General features: G+C 40.9%; 1 protein-coding gene across 1 annotated transcript in view; it reads right to left on the bottom strand.

Moving 5' to 3' along the window:
• The window catches only part of rnf13 (ring finger protein 13), an 82,975-nt gene extending 67,425 nt beyond the window's left edge, over nucleotides 1–15,550 (bottom strand). The window contains exons 1-3 of the mRNA XM_084066326.1: nucleotides 15,337–15,550; nucleotides 7,099–7,313; nucleotides 5,030–5,110 (exon numbers count right to left, since the gene is read on the bottom strand). Of these exons, the coding sequence (XP_083922452.1) occupies nucleotides 5,030–5,110; nucleotides 7,099–7,212 (195 nt within the window). The 5' untranslated portion in view covers nucleotides 7,213–7,313; nucleotides 15,337–15,550. The remainder of the gene's footprint in view (nucleotides 1–5,029; nucleotides 5,111–7,098; nucleotides 7,314–15,336) is intronic.
• Nucleotides 15,551–24,346: the final 8,796 nt, after the last annotated feature.

The following is a 24,346-nucleotide window of genomic DNA, read 5'->3' on the forward strand; positions in this document are numbered from 1 at the left end:
GCAGCGTAATAAGAGGGGTGTGTGTGTAAATGGTGCATTTATACAGCGCTTTTATCCAAAACGCTTTACATTGATTGTGCCATTAACCCATTCACACACACATTCATACACCGATGGCGGAGGAAACCATGCAAGGCACCAACCTGCTAATCGGGAGCAATTAGGGGTTCAGCGTCTTGCTCTTGCACTTCGACACTAACTCTAGGGGAGCGCCCCAGCCCGGGATCGAACTGGGAACCTTGCAGTTTTCCAGTTCACTCTACCCGGCCACTCTACCCCTGAGCCACTGCCGCCCTGTGTGTGTGTGTGTGTGTGTGTGTGTGTGTGTGTGTGTGTGTGTGTGTGTGTGTGTGTGTGTGTGTGTGTGTGTGTGTGTGTGTGTGTATTAAAGCAAAATAAAAATGGCTGATCTACAAGTTCTCAATAGATCTGCTATTTTCGGTGCGCAACATGCTTCCATAGAAGACATGCTGGCTTCTATGGAATCCAAATGACTGAAATCAGTCGTGGCGACTGAGAACTTTGCGTGTGTGTGCGTGCATCGGTGCTTGTGTGTGAAAATAAACATACTCTCTCACACATACAATGCAAATCCCAACTTATCTAAATGAGATATTTACCCGGAAGAGCTGTATGTAAGATAAAACAATGATGTTGAACCACTTTCAATGCAGCGAGTCCATGGGACTCATGTGCATGACTGACCAAAATCTAATTAGAAGATTTGACTGTCCTGGCAAATGTTCTTCTAATATTCAAAACGCCCCCACCCCCTAAAAAACGAATGCAACACAGGCGATATTTTGCTATTCTGTTTACTGGAATGGATCGATAAAATGACAGTCTACTGTGCACAAAATAGGCACTTCAGAATAATCCTTCATAACATGGAGCGTGTTCACTCCAGGGACTGGGGCCCGGATCCCAGTCCAAGGTCCAGTTGGTTTGCTTAGTGTGAACACTGTGTACCATAGACCCAGACACGGATCACCATTTCCACTATTTTTGAAAATGTTTGAAAATATATTTTCAACATGGAAACGATGACGACGATATTTTATGCGAAATAACTGTGATTATCTCAAATAATTGTGATCAGGCGATAATGTAATAATTGTGACAGGTCTAGGTATGACCGTTTAAGTTTGTACCGTGTCCGGGTAGGAGTTTGACCGGCAGTCAAACCGTTGCATCTTTCTTCAGTAGACCAGAGAGAGACCCTTTTGCATCCATGCTTGAACAGCATGTAAAAATAGTTATCGTCAAATAGTTATGACATCACACACCAAAATAGCAGTCCATTTAGATTTCACAGCTGATGTGTACCGTACCCGAGGACACATGAACCATACACTAGACTGTACACGGGCACAGAAACTTGCAACAGCTGCTATAAATAAAAACTGCTGAATTAAAGAACTGCCTTTTCAGAGATATACAGTACGGGAATTTCAGTTATTAGGTTCCAATTTAGTCAAGTGGAACCTTTATTCCTCCTTAGTTCTAACCATTCATAAGTCAACTTTTAAATCATTAAAATACAAGCATGTAAAAGTTTCATTGACTCTATCTATATCATCTATTTGTAGACTGCGAGTGCCGTGACTTAATTTGGATCACAAAGGATCCATTTGTGTGGCCTTGCTTGCACCATAAGTCCTCGGGAAGGCTCCTCTATCTCCGACAAGTTTAGTTTTCTTCCTGTCTAACGCCAGTAGTACCATAGAAATATCATCAACATACCCTCTCACTCGCTATGTATATACAAGTATCGGACATTTCACAGACTTTGTACTAGGAAGCAGGCACATTAAAGTTTGTTGCATGTCTGGTCCTACTGATTCTGATATTTGTGTTTTCATATACAGCACGCCTCTGGATAATGTCTAGATCAGTGGTTCTAGTGGGGGGGTGGGGGGTTTCAATACATTTTTAATCATTTTGAATTTTCTAACACAAATACTCTCTTCTGGGGGTCCCTGGCACAAGACATATTAATTTGAGGGTTCCAAATGTGATGGAACCAATTCCGGTTCCTCAATATTGGATCTGGTTCCTCCGGTTCCGGATCCCAACCCTAGTTGTAAATGGCCAAATTACAAACCCTCTATGTGACCGCAGTGTAATCCGAACAACGGTGCCACGCTGCCACCCCTCGCCTAAAGCAGGGCAAATTTCCAGGAGGTGAGAAGGGGTCTGACACGGACCAGCTCCTCTTGTGTTCTACAGGTGTGAAAGAAAGGGTAACTCGGGACAATGTTTGGGCCTGATTGTTCATATGAGAACACAGCTTAAGGGAGGGACAAAGATACAGAGTAAGAAAAATGCAAGCCATTGCAACCATCACACACAGCTTTCTCAAATCAGAGGCTCACACACACACACACACACACACACACACACACACACACACACACACACACACACACACACACACACACACACACACACACACACACACACACACACACACACACACACACACACACACACACACACACACACACACACACACACACACACAGTATTGGGTGTCTGGTCTCAGTTAGATCTCTTATTGGTCTAACCTGTTGGGCAAACAGCGGTGGGCCAACAGAAGGACATTACCCAACACTCTGAAATGACATGAGCCAATGTGGTCAGATAATATGATAATTACATTCATTCACCCATTCACACACGTTAGCAAAGGATGTGTTGTAAGAACAGACCTCCCAGGCAGAGAACAACTTAAGTTGTACACACACACACACACACACACACACACACATCTGAGGCATTCAGTCTCAGTCTGAACGAATCAAATGACTAAGGACACTAAAATAAGCGTGGAAATGTAATTATACTCCATGATATAAATGGTAACAATGTCGCAGCAACTTCAAACGTTCCAGGTTGCTGGAAGTGGCAATCAGTTCAAAAATAGCCCCCCAGTAGGCACGCACGCACGCACGCACGCACACACAAGAAGTGATGTATTAAAAGAAAGTGTGCCATTTTTATATCGACATTTAATGCAGTGCATAAACAAGCATTCCGCTTATTATAAGCGACTTTGGCTTATAAATATTGGTAGTTGCGTTTTCCCCCCGTTTTTCTCTCTCGCTTGTTTCTAAAGTGTAGTTGTTAATTTGGGCTTGCTTCCTAATGCTGTTTAAACCAGTGCTTTTCAAATATTTCCATGTCAAGGACCCCCAAATTGATATGCATTTTGTCCGCAGACCCCCCCCCGCCCCATCTGAAAATATTTGGCACCAGGCAGGGAACCCCATAAAGGACTAATGTTGTTAAAATCATTCGAACACATTGTGAGCTTGTAGATCGGCGATTTTCAAATAGCCGATATATATACGTAGGGCTCACGTGGTTAAACTGATTTTATGCTACGTTAACTCATTTTGCAGGGGAACCCCCTCAAGGACCCCTGGGGGTCCCCGGACTCCACTTTTAGAACCACTGGCATAAACAAGCATACACACACTTGCAGCTTTTCCTCACATCTAGTTAGTATGTAGACAGATGCCAGGTTAATTTGTTGACCTGGCATCCTATAGAGAGTGTGTATTTGTATAGTTTCAATGTACAGATTTATTTTGTTTTGTTGATATTATACCGTTTAGACTGATGATATGTTCTTGGTTTACCTATGATCCTAGATGACCATTTCTATGCATTTGATGTATTACCTCGTGCTTACCCTTGTTTACTGTAAGTCACTCTGGACCAAGAGTGTCTGCTAAATGCCTAAATTGTAGATTGTTAGTGTGCGCCCCTCAAAGAGCCTTGCTAGAACAACACACTGTTGACAGCTGAGAGAGAGAGAGCTGCCACAATGGGCAGCTTTAGAGCATCAGACATGAATCATGGCCACTGTTTGTCTTCTGTACGCTTCCAACTGAACCCTTTACAACACCGTGACATCATCACAGAGCCGCAGCACACAAGCAGCTCATTGTAATGCCAATAGCCAGCTAACACTAGGGCTAAGCCGGGGCTAATGCTACAGTAGCAGGCTGAGGGAGGATTTGGGAAGAAAATGACAAAATGACAATGGGTTTTGTTTCCAGAAAAAATAGGTGGCCCTCATTTGAGAGACAGAGAGGGGGGACTCCCTATTTTTAGAAAATGCTTAATAGTGCAAAATAAAATATGAAAAGGTGACACTTGTTTAACCGGTAAGTGGTAACAAAGGTGCTTGGATGACAAAACGATGAACACTTATACTGATTACTAGAGCTTGTAGGGAGGTGTTATTAGTTATTTAATATCGTAATATGGGTGTATAGTTTAGTTTCGAATAGATTGTTTGTATTATTTCAACAGCAACACAAGCACCTACGTCTCACAACCACAACAAGGCTGTAATGATGACCTACATCTTTGACCCATGTTCTATATTGTGGTTGCAATGTTAACATTTAACTGTAATAGCCTTGTATATAGAACACGTGTCAAGTCAGTAAATAAGCGGAAGAGATATTGTACAAGTAGTTTTACTAATGATTTGTGAAGTCTTTACAAGTCTGTCAAAGGCGCATATCTAGGGTCGCCAACTACTGGAAATTCAAATAAGGGACGCCCAGAAATCTCACTGTAGATATGTACAGTTTGTTCAAATTATATTAACCACTAGGTGAACCCCAGCATTCATATCATGGGCGGGGGGACGTCGGGCAGAAATGTCTAATCTCCAATGATGTTTTTTCGTAAATTAATGCCCTACTTGATCATTCAACAACGTCACACAAAAGCATCAAAAGTAGCAAATCTACTAGCTCGAAACGCGTTTTGAGCTTGTAGATCTGCTAATTTTGCTATTTTGAATTTGACTCCTGAAAAGTGACAGAGACGATATGTATATGAGCTGTTTGAACTTGTCATTGATTGATTTGCAAAAACAAGGAACACAGTGTGTCCCTTATCGGTTCAATTAGGGACACAGGTCTTTTAGTTTACAAATAAAGAGACGATTCCTTATTTCGAGGGCCGGTTGGCAGCCTTACGCATAATGATCCCTTTGTGTACTGACCTTCAGTCCATCGCTGGGAAGACGGTAGCCGAAACGTGCCGGAAGGTCATCGAAGTTCCCCGTTTTGTTGTCGAATGAGTACTGAAAGAGACAGTGGAATGTTGAGAGCTGTTAACTTTGTATTATCCACTTCATTAGGTTAATGTCCTGACTCATGATACTATGCATTTATATGTGTGTGTGTGTGTGTGTGTGTGTGTGTGTGTGTGTGTGTGTGTGTGTGTGTGTGTGTGTGTGTGTGTGTGTGTGTGTGTGTGTGTGTGTGTGTCTCTGTGAGTGCGTCTCTGTATGAGCGTGTGTGTGTGCGTGTGTGCGTGTGTGCGTGCGTGCGTGCGTGCGTGCGTGCGTGCGTGCGTGCGTGCGTGCGTGCGTGCGTGCGTGCGTGCGTGTGTGTGTGTCATGGCCACCATGCCCTTATCAGTGTGGCATTATGCCCCTCCAATAATTATAATAATAATGATAATAATACATTTGATTTATAATGCACTTTACATTTGAAACAAATCTCAAAGTGCTACAATCTGGGTGAAATATTTGTATAAAACATGACAAAGATAAAAAAGTTTAAATCACGTGAGGGCATAACGTTTAGGAGAAAGACAAATGTAGCTAAATAAATGCTTTATTAATAATTAAAAGCATGACGTGCCCTGCCTGCCTAACAGTACCGTTTTAACAGCGGGCGACTCTCGGGCGATCGCCGGGCGACACTCTCATAGACTTTCTTTATCTTTTGGACGATGTCGCCCGCGATCGCCCGAGTCGCCCGCTGTTAAAACGTACTGTAAGGTCACAGTGAATAAAGTTGTTATACACCCGTGTCTGTTATTGAGATTATGTATTCTTATTGGCCAATAAATGTTAAAATGAGTTTCCCCCTGGAATGTTTTGTCTATTATGACGTGCAGAGAATAGGGATTTACAATGTGGTTAAAATAAGATCATGTTTCACCGTTAATTCATTATTTCTATGTTGTTCACATGTTGTGCTGACCTCCCCCCCACAGAAAATGGGTATTGTCATAAAATATCATTACAAAATAACTGAAAAGGAACAGGCGTTTTATTGTAACAAACACTAATGTGGCACAACAACACAAACTACCTCCATGTTTGTGCACAATTGTTTCAATGTGTGAGAAATGGTGATGGAATCTACTGGGGCAGGAATTTCATGGCCACCGTACCGCCACAGTTTCGCCTATTTTTGTGTGTGTGTGTCTCTCCCTCTCCCTCTCCCTCTGTGTGTGTGTGTGTGTGTGTGTGTGTGTGTGTGTGTGTGTGTGTGTGTGTGTGTGTGTGTGTGTGTGTGTGTGTGTGTGTGTGTGTGTGTGTGTGTGTCTCTCCCTCTCCCTGTGTGTGTGTGTGTGTGTGTGTGTGTGTGTGTGTGTGTGTGTGTGTGTGTGTGTGTGTGTGTGTGTGTGTGTGTGTGTGTGTGTGTGTGTGTGTGTGTGTGTGTGTGTGTGTGTGTGTGTGCGTGCGTGCGTGCGTGCGTGCGTGCGTGCGTGCGTGCGTGCGTGCGCGCGCGCGCGTGCGTGCGTGCGTGCGTGCGTGTGTGTTCCCTCAACAAATTCACAACACCAAAGTGGAAATGATGCAGTTTCAGGCCTGGTGGTATGGTACATAGTATGTATACATACTGTATTTATGTATATGCTAATACAGTATGAGTGTTATGTAAACGATAACAGACTGTGAGGTCTCCTGACTCCTGATATAGGAAAATAAGGTGAAGAACGTATCCATTTTAATGGACACCTGCAAGCCAATCAGAAACAAGTACATGCACATGGTACATATGTGAGCATGGAGTGTTGGGCGGGAGGAGTAGGATGAATTCTCTATGCCCTCCCGGTGAGGGCCCCTCACAGGCAGGTGAGCCAGTAGGATACAACAGCAGTGTGGGGAGGAATTAATTGCCATAATGACTAAATTGTGAATTTGAGAAAAAAAGCAAAAAAGAACGTATCCAATTTTTGAAAAATCTTAAAATAACTACTGATATAGAAGGCATTTGTAGAATCAGCCTCAGGTCTTAATGGGTTAATAGGGTTTATAGATTAACTCACAGCAGCGATGTCTGCCTCCACTGGCAGCAGGTTGAGGAAGGCAAAGAGCTGGACAGTAAAGATGGTGTAGATCTGTGTGGCCGACAGCATCAGCATGCCCAGAGACAGCAGCATCTTGGCATCACGCTATGGTGCTCCTCCACCGCAATGCCTCACACGCACACACAGACCTGCCTGCAGACAGACCCCCTGGACACCGCCAACAGCCCTCACACCTGAAAGAGACATGGATGGACAGAAAAAGAAAATGAATTACCAAAACCCAGAAAAGTGGTTCAGTGGTACAAGTTTTAAAGTAAAAACAATGTTAGGAGCAATGCTGTTGTGCAGACTTTTATTCTTTTGAACCGTCACTCTGTGTCCAGCACCAGGGACGAACTGGATGTGCACATCCCACTTCTGAACTGAATGACCAAATCCCCTCACTTTAAGCAGTGAAATCAGAGTTAATTATAACAATGAGATGAGCCATTCTTTGTTAGGCTTATCCATACACAATTTTACATCCTTATCAAACTTGTTTCTGCAATAAGTATGCTTTGATGAACGGAGTCGTGCTTTTCGATTAAACATGATCATTTATCAAGTTATGTTGGTATATCAATCAGACTATCAATCAGCAACATTTGAATAAAAGTCTGTTGTTAACATTCCAACATCATTATGCAGCATGTTTACATTCACTGTATATCTGTATTCATCTGCTTCACAGCGCTCCTTTCTTTTTCATTATAATTGAGGTCCAGTCTGTGAGGCTATGTATCGTCTTTCTCTTCTGTAATACTGACTTTTCAAACAGCAACAGTATCAAAGAGGTCATGCTGCCTCAGCCCACCATTATGAGGTGTCTTCTGGCTGCCTTCCACTAGGGCTGTAAACGAATATGCCTCCTGTCTGTGGGCGATAGCTACCCAGCACAGTACTTCCTCACATAGTAGTTCCCACACTGGCATTAACACAGCACTAATATTCAAATACTGAGCCGCCCTACAGACAGGAGGTGGTGTGCACGGCGCTCATGCTTGGCACAAATCCGGGGAAGTCGAGAAGGCACTTTGGCCTATTGGCGTTTAATTTATGTTAATTGGAAACCAAATTAAATAGTGGTTGCAGTGAGCCTTCATCAGACACGCATACAAACATTCTCCTTCATATACTGTACTCATTGACTCCTCTCTAAAGGAGAGAGGTTGTGCATTTTCCCTCATTAAATGGATTTAGAAAATGCAATTGCCATTTTAGTTACTAATCTCGGCTGCATTTAATCTTGGTATCCCCACTTTGCTGGTAACTTGTTTCCAGAAGAGAGCTTTCCAACTCAAACACATACTATATATTACCTTGGAGAAATCAGAAAGTGGCTAAATGAGTTATCCTGTATTTTTCCACACCTACCCTAATTAATTTTTAGTTTTTTTTTTTTATAGACAAGTGGGATTCAAGTTGAAGAGTGTGCTATACAAAAGTGTAACTAATCTAGTTTGAAATGTGGGTGCAATGTGCTGCATCAACCTCCGTGCACCTGCTAGTGTGTTAAATGTACAGGTTAATCTATACATCACAATTTTAGCTCCCTTATTTCATAACGGTAGAATATTGTCTGTGGCATTAAAACATTACATTTAATAGAGAAGGCTGGCAGCAGTGACTCAGGAGGCAGAGCGACCATCTGGGAACTGAAAGAAAAGACAGATAGACCAAAGACCACAAATGCCGTTTACGTCATGGTTGTTTGACGTTAATGTTCAATTAATAGCATCTTTTTGCTTTTACATCGTTTACGTATTATGGAGTTTTTTTATTAATCGTGCAGCGATGTATAGGGGTTAAACCCCTTTTTTAATGGAGCCAAATGTATCCCTCCCTTTTTAGCATCTAGGCTAAAAATCCCATGAGTCCTGTACCCTCAGCTCCACCCCCCCAAACCCCAACACGATCTCCCACTAACGTTCCATCAGTCTGAGCACCAACAAAAGAAAGCAAAAACACAAAAAATAGTAGCCGGATAGGTTAACCAAGGGGTGGAGCCAACTGAAGGCCTTTAGTAATGATGATAGGCATGTGATCCGGTGAGGAGAAACCAGGCAGTAAAATCCTACATGTTAGTTTAACCCTGACATTGCTGAAACTGACACATAAGGGTGTAGGCTCTGTAAAGCCTGCATTTACATTACTAAACTACATTACCAGCAGGTCATAGGGTGTTTGGAAGAAAACACATGTGAGAGGAACTATGTCATCATGTGTTAATGGAAAGCAGAAACAGGATCATCAGATACTGCTCTGAAGTACTCTGACAGTCTTGTGCGAGTCATCTCAAAACCATCCATTCAAATCGAATTAATATTTCCATTAAGGCATGCTGCAGCTTAGTCAACAGTCTGCTATAAGTGGACAAAGACAGCATTATTCTGACTAAAAAAATAACATGTCAAGGGTGGTGCAGTGTCCCATTCATCTCCTGCATAGACCGTCTTCAAACAGATAGATTGGCGTCCAGATGTGTTGTGGTTAAGACTAGGCCTGTCACAAATAATTGCCTAATCACAATTAATTGAGATAAATGCAATTATTTTGCATAATCCTTTCCATGTTCAAAAATAGTGGAAATAGCAGATAGCAGACATAACGTGCCCGATGCGGCACGTTGTGAGCTTGTAGATCGGCTATTTTTATTAATGTTTTTCTGAAAGTATAAAGTTATTATGTGTCAGTCATTTCTTTGTATATTTAAGTTATTTGTCATATCTAAACATATCATATCCCTGTGCAACTTCAAAGCCTAAAAGGCAACCAGAAATGTATTTTCTATTCATATGTTCCAGTGTTCAACAACAAAAACAACAACAAACAACAATTATTTGTGTAACAATTAATCGTTATGTAAAATGTCAAAATCGTGACAGCCCTAGTCAAAGACCCCACATCTCTGGTGCCTCAGGTCCCCCTTCCTGACCTGGGATTGATTCCAGCCTGGCCTGTTCCTCTCCTCTGCAGTCTCCTAGACCACCCTCTACTAACAAAAAACTAAACAAAACAAAACGGAAAGCCTTGGCCTGAGAAGGAATGGTTAGTGAGGCCATGTGCAGGGCGTGCGGTGTGCTAAACCAAGATAATCAATCTCTTACAAGGTAATAATTACTGACTTTGAACCTAAATAAAGTCAGTCAGTGAGTCGTCTCCAAGAGTGCCATACAAATCAATTTACCAACATGGATCCTGTAGCGGATTTCCTGGATTGTCAGTCAGGGTGTGAAACTGTCAATGTCCAGGATTTCAAGTTGAGTCAGCTGTCTAAATATCAAAACATCCACAAAGTCCCCCATAACAAACACACACACCGACACAAACCTCACAGTTACACCTTCATCAACCCTTTTGAGATGGTATAAATTTGCCAACCCATTCAACAACAATGCATCACACCACAATAATGACACCTCTAATCTGTCATGTCACAGCATCACTGTCAACCACCTGAAGCTCCATGTTCGCGACCACCAGCCACTGTGATTTACATCCAAGAGAAGTCCATCTGCAAAAGTTAAAACACACAACTGTGTCTTCAGCATCAATCTCTTTCACCATGTTAATCCTGTAGTGCCGTGGTTCTTAATGTGGTGACCATGCTGACAACCTTCCCAGCTATTCATTACCTCCGCAAAAGGAATAAAACTATAAACCAAGTTATCTGTGATATCTTCAAAACCCCTTGTGTGTTTCTGTGCTATGCGAAAGGCAAGGCCGACTTCACCGCGTTAAGTGTCACGTTAACAACCGGTAACAATGATTTACCTCGCAATCAGATTCAGAAGCACTTTATTGCTAAGAATGAGGATCAATCATGCAAAGGAATATTGCTTTGGCACATGCAGTGAAGAAGACACAGATTTAAATGGTTAGGGGCTAGGCACGCTGGGCAAGACCTAGCCGGTTGAGTGTCTAAAAGGAAGTACCAGGAAATGACGTTGACGCTTTACATATCTGTTTACATTCTCCGTGAATGAAACGAGTGTTGTGATTGGACGAAAAAGATAGTTTCCGGGGGAAATACGTACGACGGAAGTCACACCCCTGTAGACACTATCTGCTTTAGGTCGTGACCAGGCTTTTCTCTTCGCAGATGAGTAAGGCTGGGAACGAGGCTAGGGGCCGGGGCTAAATGCAGAACTGTTGACGTCATGGACATTCAGGATTCACAACAGCGCAACAGGACAGGACATTGTTGCACTGTATACGAAGGTCAGAACATGATTGTCTTGTAGGTAACATACATTACGCAAATTAAATTGTACTCTGAGCAGAGGAGATAATGTGTTCACAGTGGTTGATATGTTCCCAAATTCACCAGCAACTGTCACTGCTTTAACATACACGTTTCTATTTTCTTCATGGGTTTCCTGCTTAGAATAGCTGACAGAGTTAAACACCCATTTTCCATCTCTCCTGCCAAACATTTTAACAGGACTTTGTCTTTGTGCAACAAAGTAAAATTGCTGGAGTCCTCCACATTCTGCTTACTGCATACATTCTGTAGTTCTTTAATTAAGGCTCTCAAGGGCAGTATTTCCCAAACAGTGGGTCGGGAGTAAATATCTTCTTTTTTCCGTTTCCTACATTTAAAAAAACATCTATAAATGATTTCAAAAGATTTAAAAAAGTTTAAACCAAAATAATCCCAACTTTCCATCAATTAAAAACAATTTAAGTTTAAGAAGTTGCAAAAATAGCAGATGTACAAGCTCACTTTGCTCTCTTGTGAGCTTGCAGATCTGCTATTTTCACCAGTTTGGGTCCCGGGCAAACGTCTAATTTCTCTTTTGGGCCTCGAGCTAAAAGGTTTGGGAACCACTGGTCTTGGGTACATGTCACAGCCTAACCTGACAATAACTTCTTGTTGAGACAGTGGTTTAAGTGCAAAAACCTCAACAAAGAGAACAAACAACCCACAACCTCTCAGCGATACCTTTGTGAGCCTCTGTGAGATTGTGGAAGTACAATCAGCCCCATTCAACAGCTGCGTGCATCATACCACCACAGCCATGACCATGATCCCACCATTTGTGTCACCTGCCCTTTATACCAGCCTCAGTTCACCACAGTCACTATCAACTACTTGAAATCGCAAACAACTGCCTGTAGAAATGTACATGCAAGTCCATCCATACACAACAAAAAGTCTTGCACACTGAAGGATTTACATTGAGGCTCTTTGGGTGCAAAAATAGTCCATTACTTACAAAAGTGCAAAAAGTGAGTGTGACATGGTGAAATTAATTGACACAGAGAGCGGACGGTCTTCAGACCATCATCAACACTGTTAAAGGAGTAGTTCACCCAAAAAATTACTTATTTTCTATCAATTACACAGCCCATGAAGCCTTGAATGATTGGAGATTTGTTTGTTTTTGTTGCATTCCTAAGCCAATCATTTGATGACCGGCGGACTCTCCGGTAGGAAGAGTCTCCTAATGAGTCTCCTATTGATCGATGACCCGGTCATCAAATTATCGTCGCATTATATCAAATTATTGCTAATAATTATAGGTTTTCCATCCAAAGAGGCCACAGTGGCTCATGTATTCCCAAATTCAACAGTTAGTTCTTTAATCATTTTACCAGCCCAACTTGAATTTTTGGAGGCTCAAAGGAGCCTGCACATAGCTAGCGGTTTCCTGATGGAGTGCCTGGTAGAGTAGACACCCACAACCAAAATTCACCAGAATTTGCGATGGTAAATGCATGAAATTATATTGTTGCTGTCGGACAGAAACCTCCATATTTTAACTTTTTGTGTTTTTTCGTAAATGAATGAATGAATCATACTACAGTGTCACACAAAAGCAACAAAAGTAGCAGATCCACAAGCTGGAAATGTGTCGTGAAGCAACACGTTTTGAGCTTGAAGACTCTGCTACTTATGCTATTTTTGAATTTGAATCCTGAAAAGTAACAGTTTTGGACATGTGAGGTTTCCACCCGAAAGAGACGATATACAACAGCCCTCAGCAAAATGCTAAACATCTGAGAGTTAAAAGCTCTGCTGTAGTGTATGCTACTCTCTCCCTCCCTCTTTAGCAAGTGATGTCTTATTAACTGCCTAAAAGCAAAGCATAGCTAGCCTTGTTACATAACTCTCCATCACTACTGTCCTACTAACGCCACTGCAGTCCCAAATCCTGCAAACAAGTCCTTAAGCCTCAGTTATACTCAGTTTCATGACGGTGTCGTGCTCAGTAAATAGCAGATCTACAAGCTGGATTTACGGCATGCGTGTTGCATGCCGTAAATGCAGTGTGCAACTAAGTATAAATCAGGTTTACGAGGCTGAGGGTGCTTCCCAGACAGGCTTTGCACCGTAATGGTGGCATAAAACATTCCCTGATAGATGAAAATTCATTTCTGACTGGAAACAGCTTCATGAGTTTGAAATCGACCATTAAAGTATTATAACAACATCATTATTAAATGGTTTGGTGTTCATCAACTGTGTATGTACGTCAACTGAAACTAAGACAACATTCAAGTCACACCTTAAATGTTAAGTCTCAGTGCTTGTCGTAATAATTGTACTTAAGAAGGTATAAGTCACCATTGCGTCATTAACGCACCAAAAGATACTGGGAGTGTCTATCAACATCAGCACCATTAAACAGTAGTTGTTTAGTATGAACTTATATTTGTTGATGACATGTATTATTGTGTACATTTTTTATGCTATGTTGATGAATTTAATACATATACCACAATGGAAATGAGTCCACAGGACTGTTTTGTGTTATCCTTTTAGCAGTCTTACTGCACCACGTCACGTGCTGTTTACATTTCTGACTAAAAAAGTATCAATCAATAAATCAAAGGGATATTTACCAACCTTTAATGATCATGGGGGGAAGGGGAAATGGACCTTTGCTCCAGACCTCCACAACAATTGTCTGCACTAGGGGAAGTGAAAGTAGCATAACATAACTTGAGGCCAGCTATTAAAAGATGCAGAGTAGCTTCTCCTGTGTTAACCAGCTATTGACACAAGTCTCTACAGAATGAACTGACACTGAGGTCATCTATTCTACTGCACCACTGCACTGTAATGACTAGTTGTTCTCTTTGTTTTGGAAAACATACACACTTTATTTCACAAACTGCAACCATTGCCAAATCAGTAATTATTGTTTTAACCATATGAACGTTGGACATATAATGTGTACACATTACAGTACATCCTTACAGTGTTATCCCTAGATGTACCAACTGTACCATTGATTGTGCTGTTTCAACAAAACAAAACATGTTGACAGCCTCAAAACACAACCGCAAATAGAAATTAATTGATTATTTACCTGTTATACGTATATCATTTTCCATTATAGCTCAAGTCATCAGAATAATTATAATATGTGTCCATCCATTGTCATTTATGGCTGTGGTGGTGGGGTGACCTAATGTTCAGTTGTTTAGGCTCAGCTTACTGATAGTGCCTTTGAAGTTAGTCAGCTAATAACAACATGTAATGTATCATAAAAAATTGCACCAATCTAAACCTTACACGAAACTCTAACCACATACACCACACAATTCAATTCAAATTGGCATGAGAAAACATGCGTTAACATTGCCAAAGCAAGTGTAAAAAAGAACATAGAAACAAACTGTAGGAAAGTATATACAGTTGGTGGGGGTCCAGCATTGTGGGTGGGGGTCCAGCATTGTGTAAACAGAGCTAAGTCACCTGGCAACAGCTGGAAAAACTGGCTGTTAGAAAATAGCCAGTTTTTCTTCTCTTAGTGTACCCCTCTTGTCCTATATGTATTGCTTCTAACTTTATATATAATATATATATATATACAATTATATAATAATATATTCTTTGTTTTATGGTTGTTTGCCTGTGGTTCTGTGTCTCAAAGTGGACCACAATGGAAACAAGCTTAGGCTTTTTTGTTGTATAGTTACAGTATTTGCTGTCTCTTACACACACACACACACACACACACACACACACACACACACACACACACACACTTGCCACCGGCGGGCCTGCTTCTCAGCTCATCAACAATAATATGAATTAATGACAATAACACGAATTGATCCACCATGACACAGATCGACAGTTGCCACACACACACACGCGCGCACACGCACTCACACTCAACAACACAACGGCGTTGTTTCCGAAACGTTCTGTACCCGAGTTAGCACCATGCTAGGCTAACTACCTTGCTGCTTGAATCTTACCTTATTGTTATTGTCGTTCGTTGTCCGTGGCCGTCCCTCCCAGGCTGCTGCCAGCACCACTGCACTGTGAAGAGGAGTGTTATTTAACGGTTGGTAAAGACGTTCATTTCGTGGTGCAGCAGCGGGTCATTAGCGGTGAGAATGTCAACATTAATCCTTTCCTTTCTGCTGCTGCTCGCTCTCTCATGTGAACAGTGTTGCCAGATGCTGTGAGAGTAACAAGCAACCCTATGAAAACAAGCCCAAAAGAAGTAATCACCACCAGCCTTTCCACCGCGGAGTACAAAAGAAGAGAACCCGGGCCGTCGCCCTTTAATCACTTGAAAATAGCAGTTCTACAAGCTCACAGATGGGAGGCGTTGTGAGCTTGTAGACCTGCTAATTGACTAGCTACTAACAACAAAAAAATCTTGAAGACATTTTAAAAAATGTGGGATTATTTGTGAAATGTTTTTAACAACACAAATATTGTACGTAGGTCCCTAGCTGGCACAATATATTTTTAGATGGGGGTCTCAGGACAAATACACATTAATTTGGGGGTCCTTGACATGAATATGTTTAAGAACCACTGGTTTAAACAACATTTAGGAACAAGCCCAAATAAGCAAGTACACTTTAGAAACAAGCCCCAAAAAAAACGCAACCCGCAACTATCAATATTTACAAGGGAATATAAAAAAAGCAAGCCCAAAACCGATTATAATGAGCAGACATGGCAACACTGTCTCTCATGGGTACGGAAGCGTCCGCCACTCCACCGCTTTGGACACGCCCACCAACCGAGGGCGTCGAATCCCATTGGACAAAGTGACTGCCGATCATCCCCCTTGCCCCCCGGAAGTGGTTTGAGACGTAAACATATCCACGTGATGGACCCGGTGTTGCCATGTCCGCTTATTATAAGCAGCGGGGGGGGGGGGGGGTTTGATTGAGTAAGACATGTTAGTAAGTTAGTAAGACATGAGAACAGTACATGACAGTACATAACAGTACATGGAAGTACAAATTCGCAATACAAAAATGTCTACTAAACTGGATAGCTCATTAAGCACTTAGCTTGTTTAAGATGAGATCCCCATGCACACAAATCATGTTGACATATAAGAGACAGACAGATATACACACTACTATACAGAATGTCATACAATCAGTTTACAGGATACTGGTATGAAGGGTGAAAAATATGTACAAAAAAGAAAGAGAGGGGGGGGGGGTAGGTTAGGTTAGGACATGGGGTAGGTTAGGACTTGGACAGGGGCCATTTTTGAATTGCAGCCTCCTGAAGGTGTATCTTTAGGGCATTTTTGAAAGTGAGTAGGGTTTTACACTCCTTTACTCTTTTTGGTAGGGCATTCCACATTTTAGATGAATAGCATGAGAAAGAGTTCATTCCCTTTGTTGTGCCAAATCTGGGTTGAACATGGTTTGTGGAGCTGCCTCTGGTGTTATGATCATGGACTTGATTAACATTTTGGAAGTATTTTGACAAATACAGGGGGATCCCAATGTTGTGGTGTATCTTGAAGACCAGGCCCATAGCAAGTTGCTGTACTCTGTCCTCAACCCTAAGCCATCCAAGCCTAGTAAAATGATCAGGGGTTAGATGGGTTTTGTAATTGAGGCCAAGAAGTAGCCTTACAAGTTTGTTTTGGGATGTTTGGAGCCTTGTTTTTAGGGCCTTGGAGGTGTTGTGATACCATGAAGTACATGCATAATCATAATGACCTTGTATGAGGGCCCCTACAAGAATCTTCAGAGTATTCTTACTGACTTTACGAACAAGTCTCCACATCCTCCGTGTTATTTTGTGGACCTTTTTGATCGTCTTTTCAGCGTTTTTGTCACCTGAGAGGTTTGCCTCCAAGATGGAACCCAGGTAGGTAATTTCCTCCTTTCTTGTGATAACATTTTCACCCACTTTGATCGTGAAACTCTCAGCCTTTCTAAGGTTAGGGTTGGACCCAAAGAGGATGGATTCAGTTTTACCCAGGTGTAATGAGAGTTTGTTGTCGGAGAGCCAGATGCAGATCTTGTTGAGTTCAGTGCTGAGAGTTTTCTCAACCTGCAGCCTGTCCCTGTCCGAGACCAGCAGAGCCGAGTCATCTGCGAACAGGAACAGTTTGCAGTCGCAAGCTGAAGACATATCATTCACATATATCAGGAACAGTAGTGGTCCTAGTATGCTTCCTTGAGGAACACCACAAGTCACTGGGAGGGGAGGGGACTGGGTGCCGTTTACTTCCACCACTTGCTCCCTCCCTTCCAGGTAGGATCTCATCCAGTTCACCGACGTGTCATCAAAGCCTATTGCTTTGAGCTTATTGATCATAATTGGGTGATTAACGGTGTCAAAAGCCTTCTGGAGGTCCAGCATGACCATGCCGTAATATTTGCCCTTGTCGACATCTTGTTTGATAGAGTCGTTCAAATAGAGAAGGCATGTGTCAGTGGAGTGGTTTGTTCTGAAACCAGATTGGAATTCGTAAATTAGATTTTTTTCGGCAAGGTACTTATCAACCTGTTCATAGACTATTTTTTCCATGACTTTCGAGATGGAGCTAAGAATAGAAATAGGGCGGTAGTTGCCAGGGTCTAATTGGTTTCCTTTTTTGTACAGAGGGGTCACTCTTGCTTTTTTGAAGTCGTTAGGGACCCGTCCCTGTATGATGGAGAGGTTTATTAGGTTAATGTAAAGTTAATGTAAAGTTGCTTGTCAATATTGGTGATTGTTGCGGGTGGTGTTTTTTTTAGGGGGGGGGGGGGGGGGGGGGTCTAAAGTGTAGTTGCTTGTTCTGTTTTTTTTTGTTTACTAATGTTGTTTAAACCAGTGGTTCTCAAACATTTTCAAATCAAGGACCCCTAAATAAGGACCCCCCATCTGAAAATATGATGTGCCAGCCAGGGACCCCCCAATTTCTGTTAAAAGGTTTCAAAAATATTGATCCCCCCCTTTTCTTTTTCTTTTTAGATCTGCTATTTTCAAAAAGCCTACCTTAATAGTCGCCTTACCTTTGGGCTTGTTTTCATATGCCAGAGGTTGCTTTTTACTCTCGCAATATCTGGCAACACTGATGAAGCAGCGCTATGGTTTGCTGCCATTTACAGTCACATGAATTTACACAGTGATCATCAGTTCTATTTACACCAGCTGTCCTCGTTGGTGTAAAGTAAGTAACTGAGTACATTTACTCATGTACTGAAAAATATATTACTTTTACTCCACTACAATTCTTTGAAAAGTTTAGTAACTAGTTGCTTTCTAGATATTGATTATTATTACAAAACAATGACATACATTGCTTCAGCCCTTTTGGCCATTTGTAAATAGCCGATCTACAAGCTCATAATGTGTGGAGATGCAACGCATGTCATACTTTTGGACTTTTGGTACTTTAAAGTACATGATTTTGATACCAATACTCTTGTACTTCTACTCAAGTACATTTTTTATTCCGGACTGTTACTTGTAACAGAGTATTTCTACATTGCAGTATTGACACCTTGACATAAATTAAAAAAATGTGAGTAGGCTACTTTTTCCACCACTGGCAGTCCTAATTGTTGTGTTTAAATCAAGTTCACTGCACTTAGATGGACATTTCGATTGATATGACAACATGGATGGAGCTCAAACAAGAGGACAGATCATAGATCTGCTATTTTCGGAGTGTCGGTTTAGGGAGAAAGAGCAGACCAAGACAGTACAGAGCCAATGGTCAAGTGGGCTAAATATCGAGGGTTTAAAAGGTTAACTATCTGAAAATGCACATTAACAAACATGGATCCAGCTATCTATGAAAAAAGTCTAATATGGCACATATCTGGAAGGACAACACCACACTGCCCTGGGATCTTCCCCAGTTCTGTCTCTGCTCTTTTTTAAACAAGCTTTTTAGTTTGTCTTCTTTATTTTGAGACGTTTTTATATTAGTTTAAATTAATTTAATCTTTTCCTGTTTTGTTTTTTTGGAAAGCTGCATAGATAGGTTATAGATGACTGTTTACATGCTTTTTTTTACTACATCAGGATTGACAGGGAGACAACAAGCCAATCAAAAGACTTACTAAACAAACAATAACAGAAACATGAGGAAGGACTCAACAATTCTCAAACATATCAACAAAATCAACTGGTTTCAACTTGTTGGTTTATTTTTTCTACTCCACCGCTTTCGGTTGGTTGATTTTGTTTATTGCGTTTTAATAAAGTCAGTGTACAACAGCAACCCTGGAAGCACTTGCCGGAAAAGTGCATTTAATACATAAAGAAACATGAAAGAAAAAAAAATTGGATGAATATGTTTTGATTCAAATATGTTTCTAGTCTGTGAAGTTGCTTTGTAATATTTTTTTTATGTACATTATTACTCTGTCATAGTTATGTACTACTATGTGTTATTTATAAGAATGGGAATAGCTCGAGCATTTGTGCAATTTTTGTTCATGTATTTTCTAATGTTTGTAATACTCGCTTTACAAAGCTAATGTCTTGAACACCTTCTGTGGACTTTAGGACAAAGACTTTCCTACTAATGTCGTCCTACTCACCTGTCCAGGCCTGAAATTTGTGTAAAAAAAATGACAGTCCAATCAAATGCCACCATGTTTGTGTAGTTATTTATCTCAAAGTGCCCAATGTAACTGCCAAAGCTTTAGTTCCATGAATGTGTCTCTGCCTAAACTCACTTCCTCCATTTAACCTGCTTAAAGGGTGTAAGAGCAGGAGCCCAAGGGAAAGTAACAAGAATGGAGCGATCCTGTAATTGTTTTGAATATGTAATCGATTGAACTGTTTGATGGGGACAGTTTTGGTCTTTGTAGGTTTTAATCTACTGCTGGAAGCCCAGTTGATATGATTAGTATTGCTTGTATTATTATTATAAATGTTATGTTGAATGTAACAGTAATGTACAGCTTCAGGTGTTCTACAGAGTTGCATGTTGAGTTATTTCTTAGTTCTACACAGAACAGGTGCAATGTGATGGACTCATCACGTCATTGTGTGCTGTAATGTTCACTGTTGCCTTGTTCATTTTAGCACCTTTTACTTTTAATTACTTCTACTGTTGTGAATTTTGTTTATGTATAATTGTGTTTTAAATGAGCAACACCAGGGATAAAAAAAGAAGTACATCTGACATCCATCATCAGCCTTTTACCCCAGTTTTTTAATTTTCTTCCATTCGTCATGTATTAACACACAAACACACATACTGTAGCCTACATGCTCACACAGATGCCCCTACTTGGTGTGCCTACATGTCTTGCAGACTGAACAATATGTTGCGAGCAACAATCGTTATCGCTTGTAACTTTAAAAGTAGGTTGCCGCTCCTGTTCCAGGGGTCTTTGGCCGCTGTCTTTCATTAGATGTTATCTTTAGATGTAACGGTCAACACACTGCGTTTCAATGTATGCTCTCTCTCTTTAACCTCCATTCTTCTGCCCTCCAAAACCCAGAGAGCAGAGACACTATAGTGTTTATTACCCACAAGATGTAACTTAATTTGTCCTCTGCTTCTGTTTTCCCATTGTGGCTAAAATACCTTTCTTAACAGAGGAGATGCTTAATGATTGCACAATCCTGTGTGTACAGTACAATAGATCTCTTATATTTGAAAGCCTGAACGTACAAAATGGGCTGTCCCTGCTAAAGTTTGCATCTTAGGCCTTTTGGAGGTTGGCTAGTTTGCCCATCCAGGTAAAAATAACTTCACGTACTGTCAGAGTGCATATACATGCACAATTGCACACACCCGTACACACACACGTACACACACACACGCACACGCACACGCACACACACACACACACACACACACACACACACACACACACACACACACACACACACACACACACACACACACACACCATTGTCTCTCTCTATGACTGTGTTGTGTATCTGACAGCACAACCCTACAGCAGATTGTTTTGTAGTAAAGGCTCTACCTGTTGTCTTGCCTGCATGCTGCTTTAGTTTAACAATGTATATAGACTTAATTTATTTTCCATTACGTGTATATTAACGATCATCGTATCTTCTGAGACGATGATTGGTTTCATACATTTAAATGTGATTTGTTTTTTGCTCTAAAACAAGCAGTATTTTTTTAGGCGATGAGGGGCTTTTTCGATTGTTCACAATCCTGCACTCTTTTTCCATGTGTAAATCTATCCAAATGTGTTTGTATAAAAAAAAGAATAGACCATAGAGAAAAACATAGAAACGAAGAAGCTGATTCTGGATTGTGATTGCGTGTACCTTGTTGGTGGTTCTATCTTATTTCCTGGCTCCGTCATCCCCGGGGTTTGCGTCCAGGACTTGTGGAGGGGCTAAGGGGAGTTTCTGTAGCCTACGCCACACGTCTGCTCTTGTATATGAGTATATCGTTGCTGTCGGGTGGAAACCTTGCATGTTTATTATTTTCAAAACATTTTAAAATAGTGAAAATAGCCGATCTACAAGCTCACGTGTCGCATTGCGACACGTGAGCTTGTAGATCGGCTATTTTCACTACTCTTGTGTGACACACTATGATTAAGGCAGGCGTTAATTTACGTTAAAAAAAAAGAGGTGTCTGGCCGACGGCAACGATATGAATCCAAGGGAGAGAAAACACGTGAGTATCATGGATGGACGTCCCTTCAAATCGTTCCCTTGGTTGAGGAGTAGGACACAGGAACTGACCCCAGTCCAGAGTACGGACACCATAACAAGATACTGTTGGAGAAACAACTCCTGACTGATTCCAGGTCTCATTGAGCTGTAGCCAACTACTCTTGCTGTCTGTAATAGTGAAAGTAGTTGATTATGTCACAGATCTAGGATCTATATACTATGTACACACTGGGGGCATTTTTTTTTATATTCCTTCAAGTGTATAGAGGTGAAAACAAAAACAAAATCTTCAATTGACTGATGTCTGTTATTTGTAGACATGGTCATGGAGATACAGTATGTATAACCCACTGACAATAATAGGGTTACTTTGTACAGTTTGATTGTTATGATGATGATGATGATGTTGACGATGATGATAACGCAAGCCCTGACATCACATTTTCTCATGGGTGATCATCCACTCGTTTTTACTGCTTGCTGAAACCTCATGATGTAAACGTGCTAGATATCTCTGCATCTTCCTCTCTCCCCTCTCTTGATGTTGTAACCTTTCTCTGACCTAAGTAGGGGAACGTGATAGTACCTGTAGTTTGCTAGGTTGTACTTTGATAAGATACAGAAACAAGATACAAAATGACAAATATGTTACGTGGTTAAATGTGATTTTAAGATAGATAAGACTAAAAGAAAGGAAAAGTCTTACACTCCGACCCAACCTCTGAGTTCCCTTTTACGGAGTAGTTTGTAAATGTTGAGTGTATAACACTGTACTATGATGGTTTTCCTGATGATATTTGTATTTCTGTATACACTTTGGTGATTCTGTCTGGGTTTTATAAACCACGCTTATTTTTAAAACTCTCGCCCTGTGTCTGGCCTGTTTTCTTTCCTGATCTATTAATTCTCAGAGTGACTACTGTGAAAATGTATTTCATGCAGACTTGCAATATCCTATGTTTCAGTATGGAACATGGAAACTCAGCATTATTCCACTACACCATAAAGCGGTGGTTCTCAAAGTGGGGTCCGGTGACCCCCAGGGGTCCTTGGGGTGGTTGCAGGAGGTCCTTGGCTAAATTGATTCATTAATAGCATCACAATCATTTTAAATTAAGGCTTTTCAAAAATAGCACATGTAAAAGCCCACGGTGCGTCACTCCGGTGTACTATTTCACTCCCATAACCAGACCTGCATGGAGGCAGTAGTTAGTTGTTTTGTGTCATCAGTCAAACCTCAAGCCTGAAATGAAACTTTTCTAAATCTCAGATATTTTTCTACACTTGATATCGTCAATCTTCAGTTACAAGAATGAAGAGCTTTGCATAACTTACATTTCAACACTAAAGCCAAAGAGAAATAAAGAGATGAAGCTTGATATATGATTATCATATAAAATGCATTATTTATTACACAAGCTAGAACAAACTTAAACTGCTACTTGAAAAACATGTAACTGCAACTTAATGAATGAACACAACAATAAAACACTTAATGTAAGAAATAAAAGCTCAAACCAAAGTCAATGTACAATATAACAATATTATTTACAGAAATGTTACAGATTTCTTCAAACAAAATATTTAATAATACTCAATTTGCAAAACAACACTTTACTATTTACAAACAAAAGATCATGAAAGCATACTTTATGTACAAGATAACATGACTATACTGTTGAAGTTTATTTAAAACAAAAGATGAAAGCATTACTGTAAAATAAAACTACTCAAAGGAAAGGGTAACTGGTTGTCTAAGACTAGGACCCATCTCGCAGTGGTGTCCGATAAGAGCTTAACTTAAATATCTAACCCGTGTACTGAAGTAAATACTCAAGTACCGGTACACAAAAGTGCAAATTACATTCTCTTTTTAATACCAAAGCATGGCTGTATTTAAATATAAAACATCTCCCCAAAAAATTTAAAGAAACCAAAAAATACATTTTCAGAAATAGTGAAAATAGCAGATCAAAAGCTCCCACCGCGTTGCACCGCAACGCGTTGTGAGCTTGTAGATCAGCTATTTTCACTAAGATTGAAAAAGGGCATACATTGTTAATTCATAATGTCAGTGCCAGTGTGGCTGAAAAGTCCTGAAGTTCGTAGAAACGGTAGGTAGTAGGAGATTCTGGAGGCACTTGGCAGACTATCTTCACCGTTGGCCGGGTCCAGGTCTCTTGGTGGCGAATCTGGCGACGCGTGATGGTCTCTGTGCATGGAGAAGAAACACAGGTGTTAGTATCAATGTCCAGCCCTTTCTCGACTGCAATACGTAAATATCTTGCTAATCAAAACCACATGAATAAAGCATACATAGAGTAAGCATACATATATAAGTCACAAAAATGATTTGGGGGGAGTTCAAATTAAGCTCTGTTTGGT

The sequence above is a fragment of the Gymnoscopelus microlampas genome (genome assembly GCF_963454915.1).
Source record: "Gymnoscopelus microlampas genome assembly, chromosome: 9".
Lineage (NCBI taxonomy): Eukaryota > Metazoa > Chordata > Actinopteri > Myctophiformes > Myctophidae > Gymnoscopelus > Gymnoscopelus microlampas.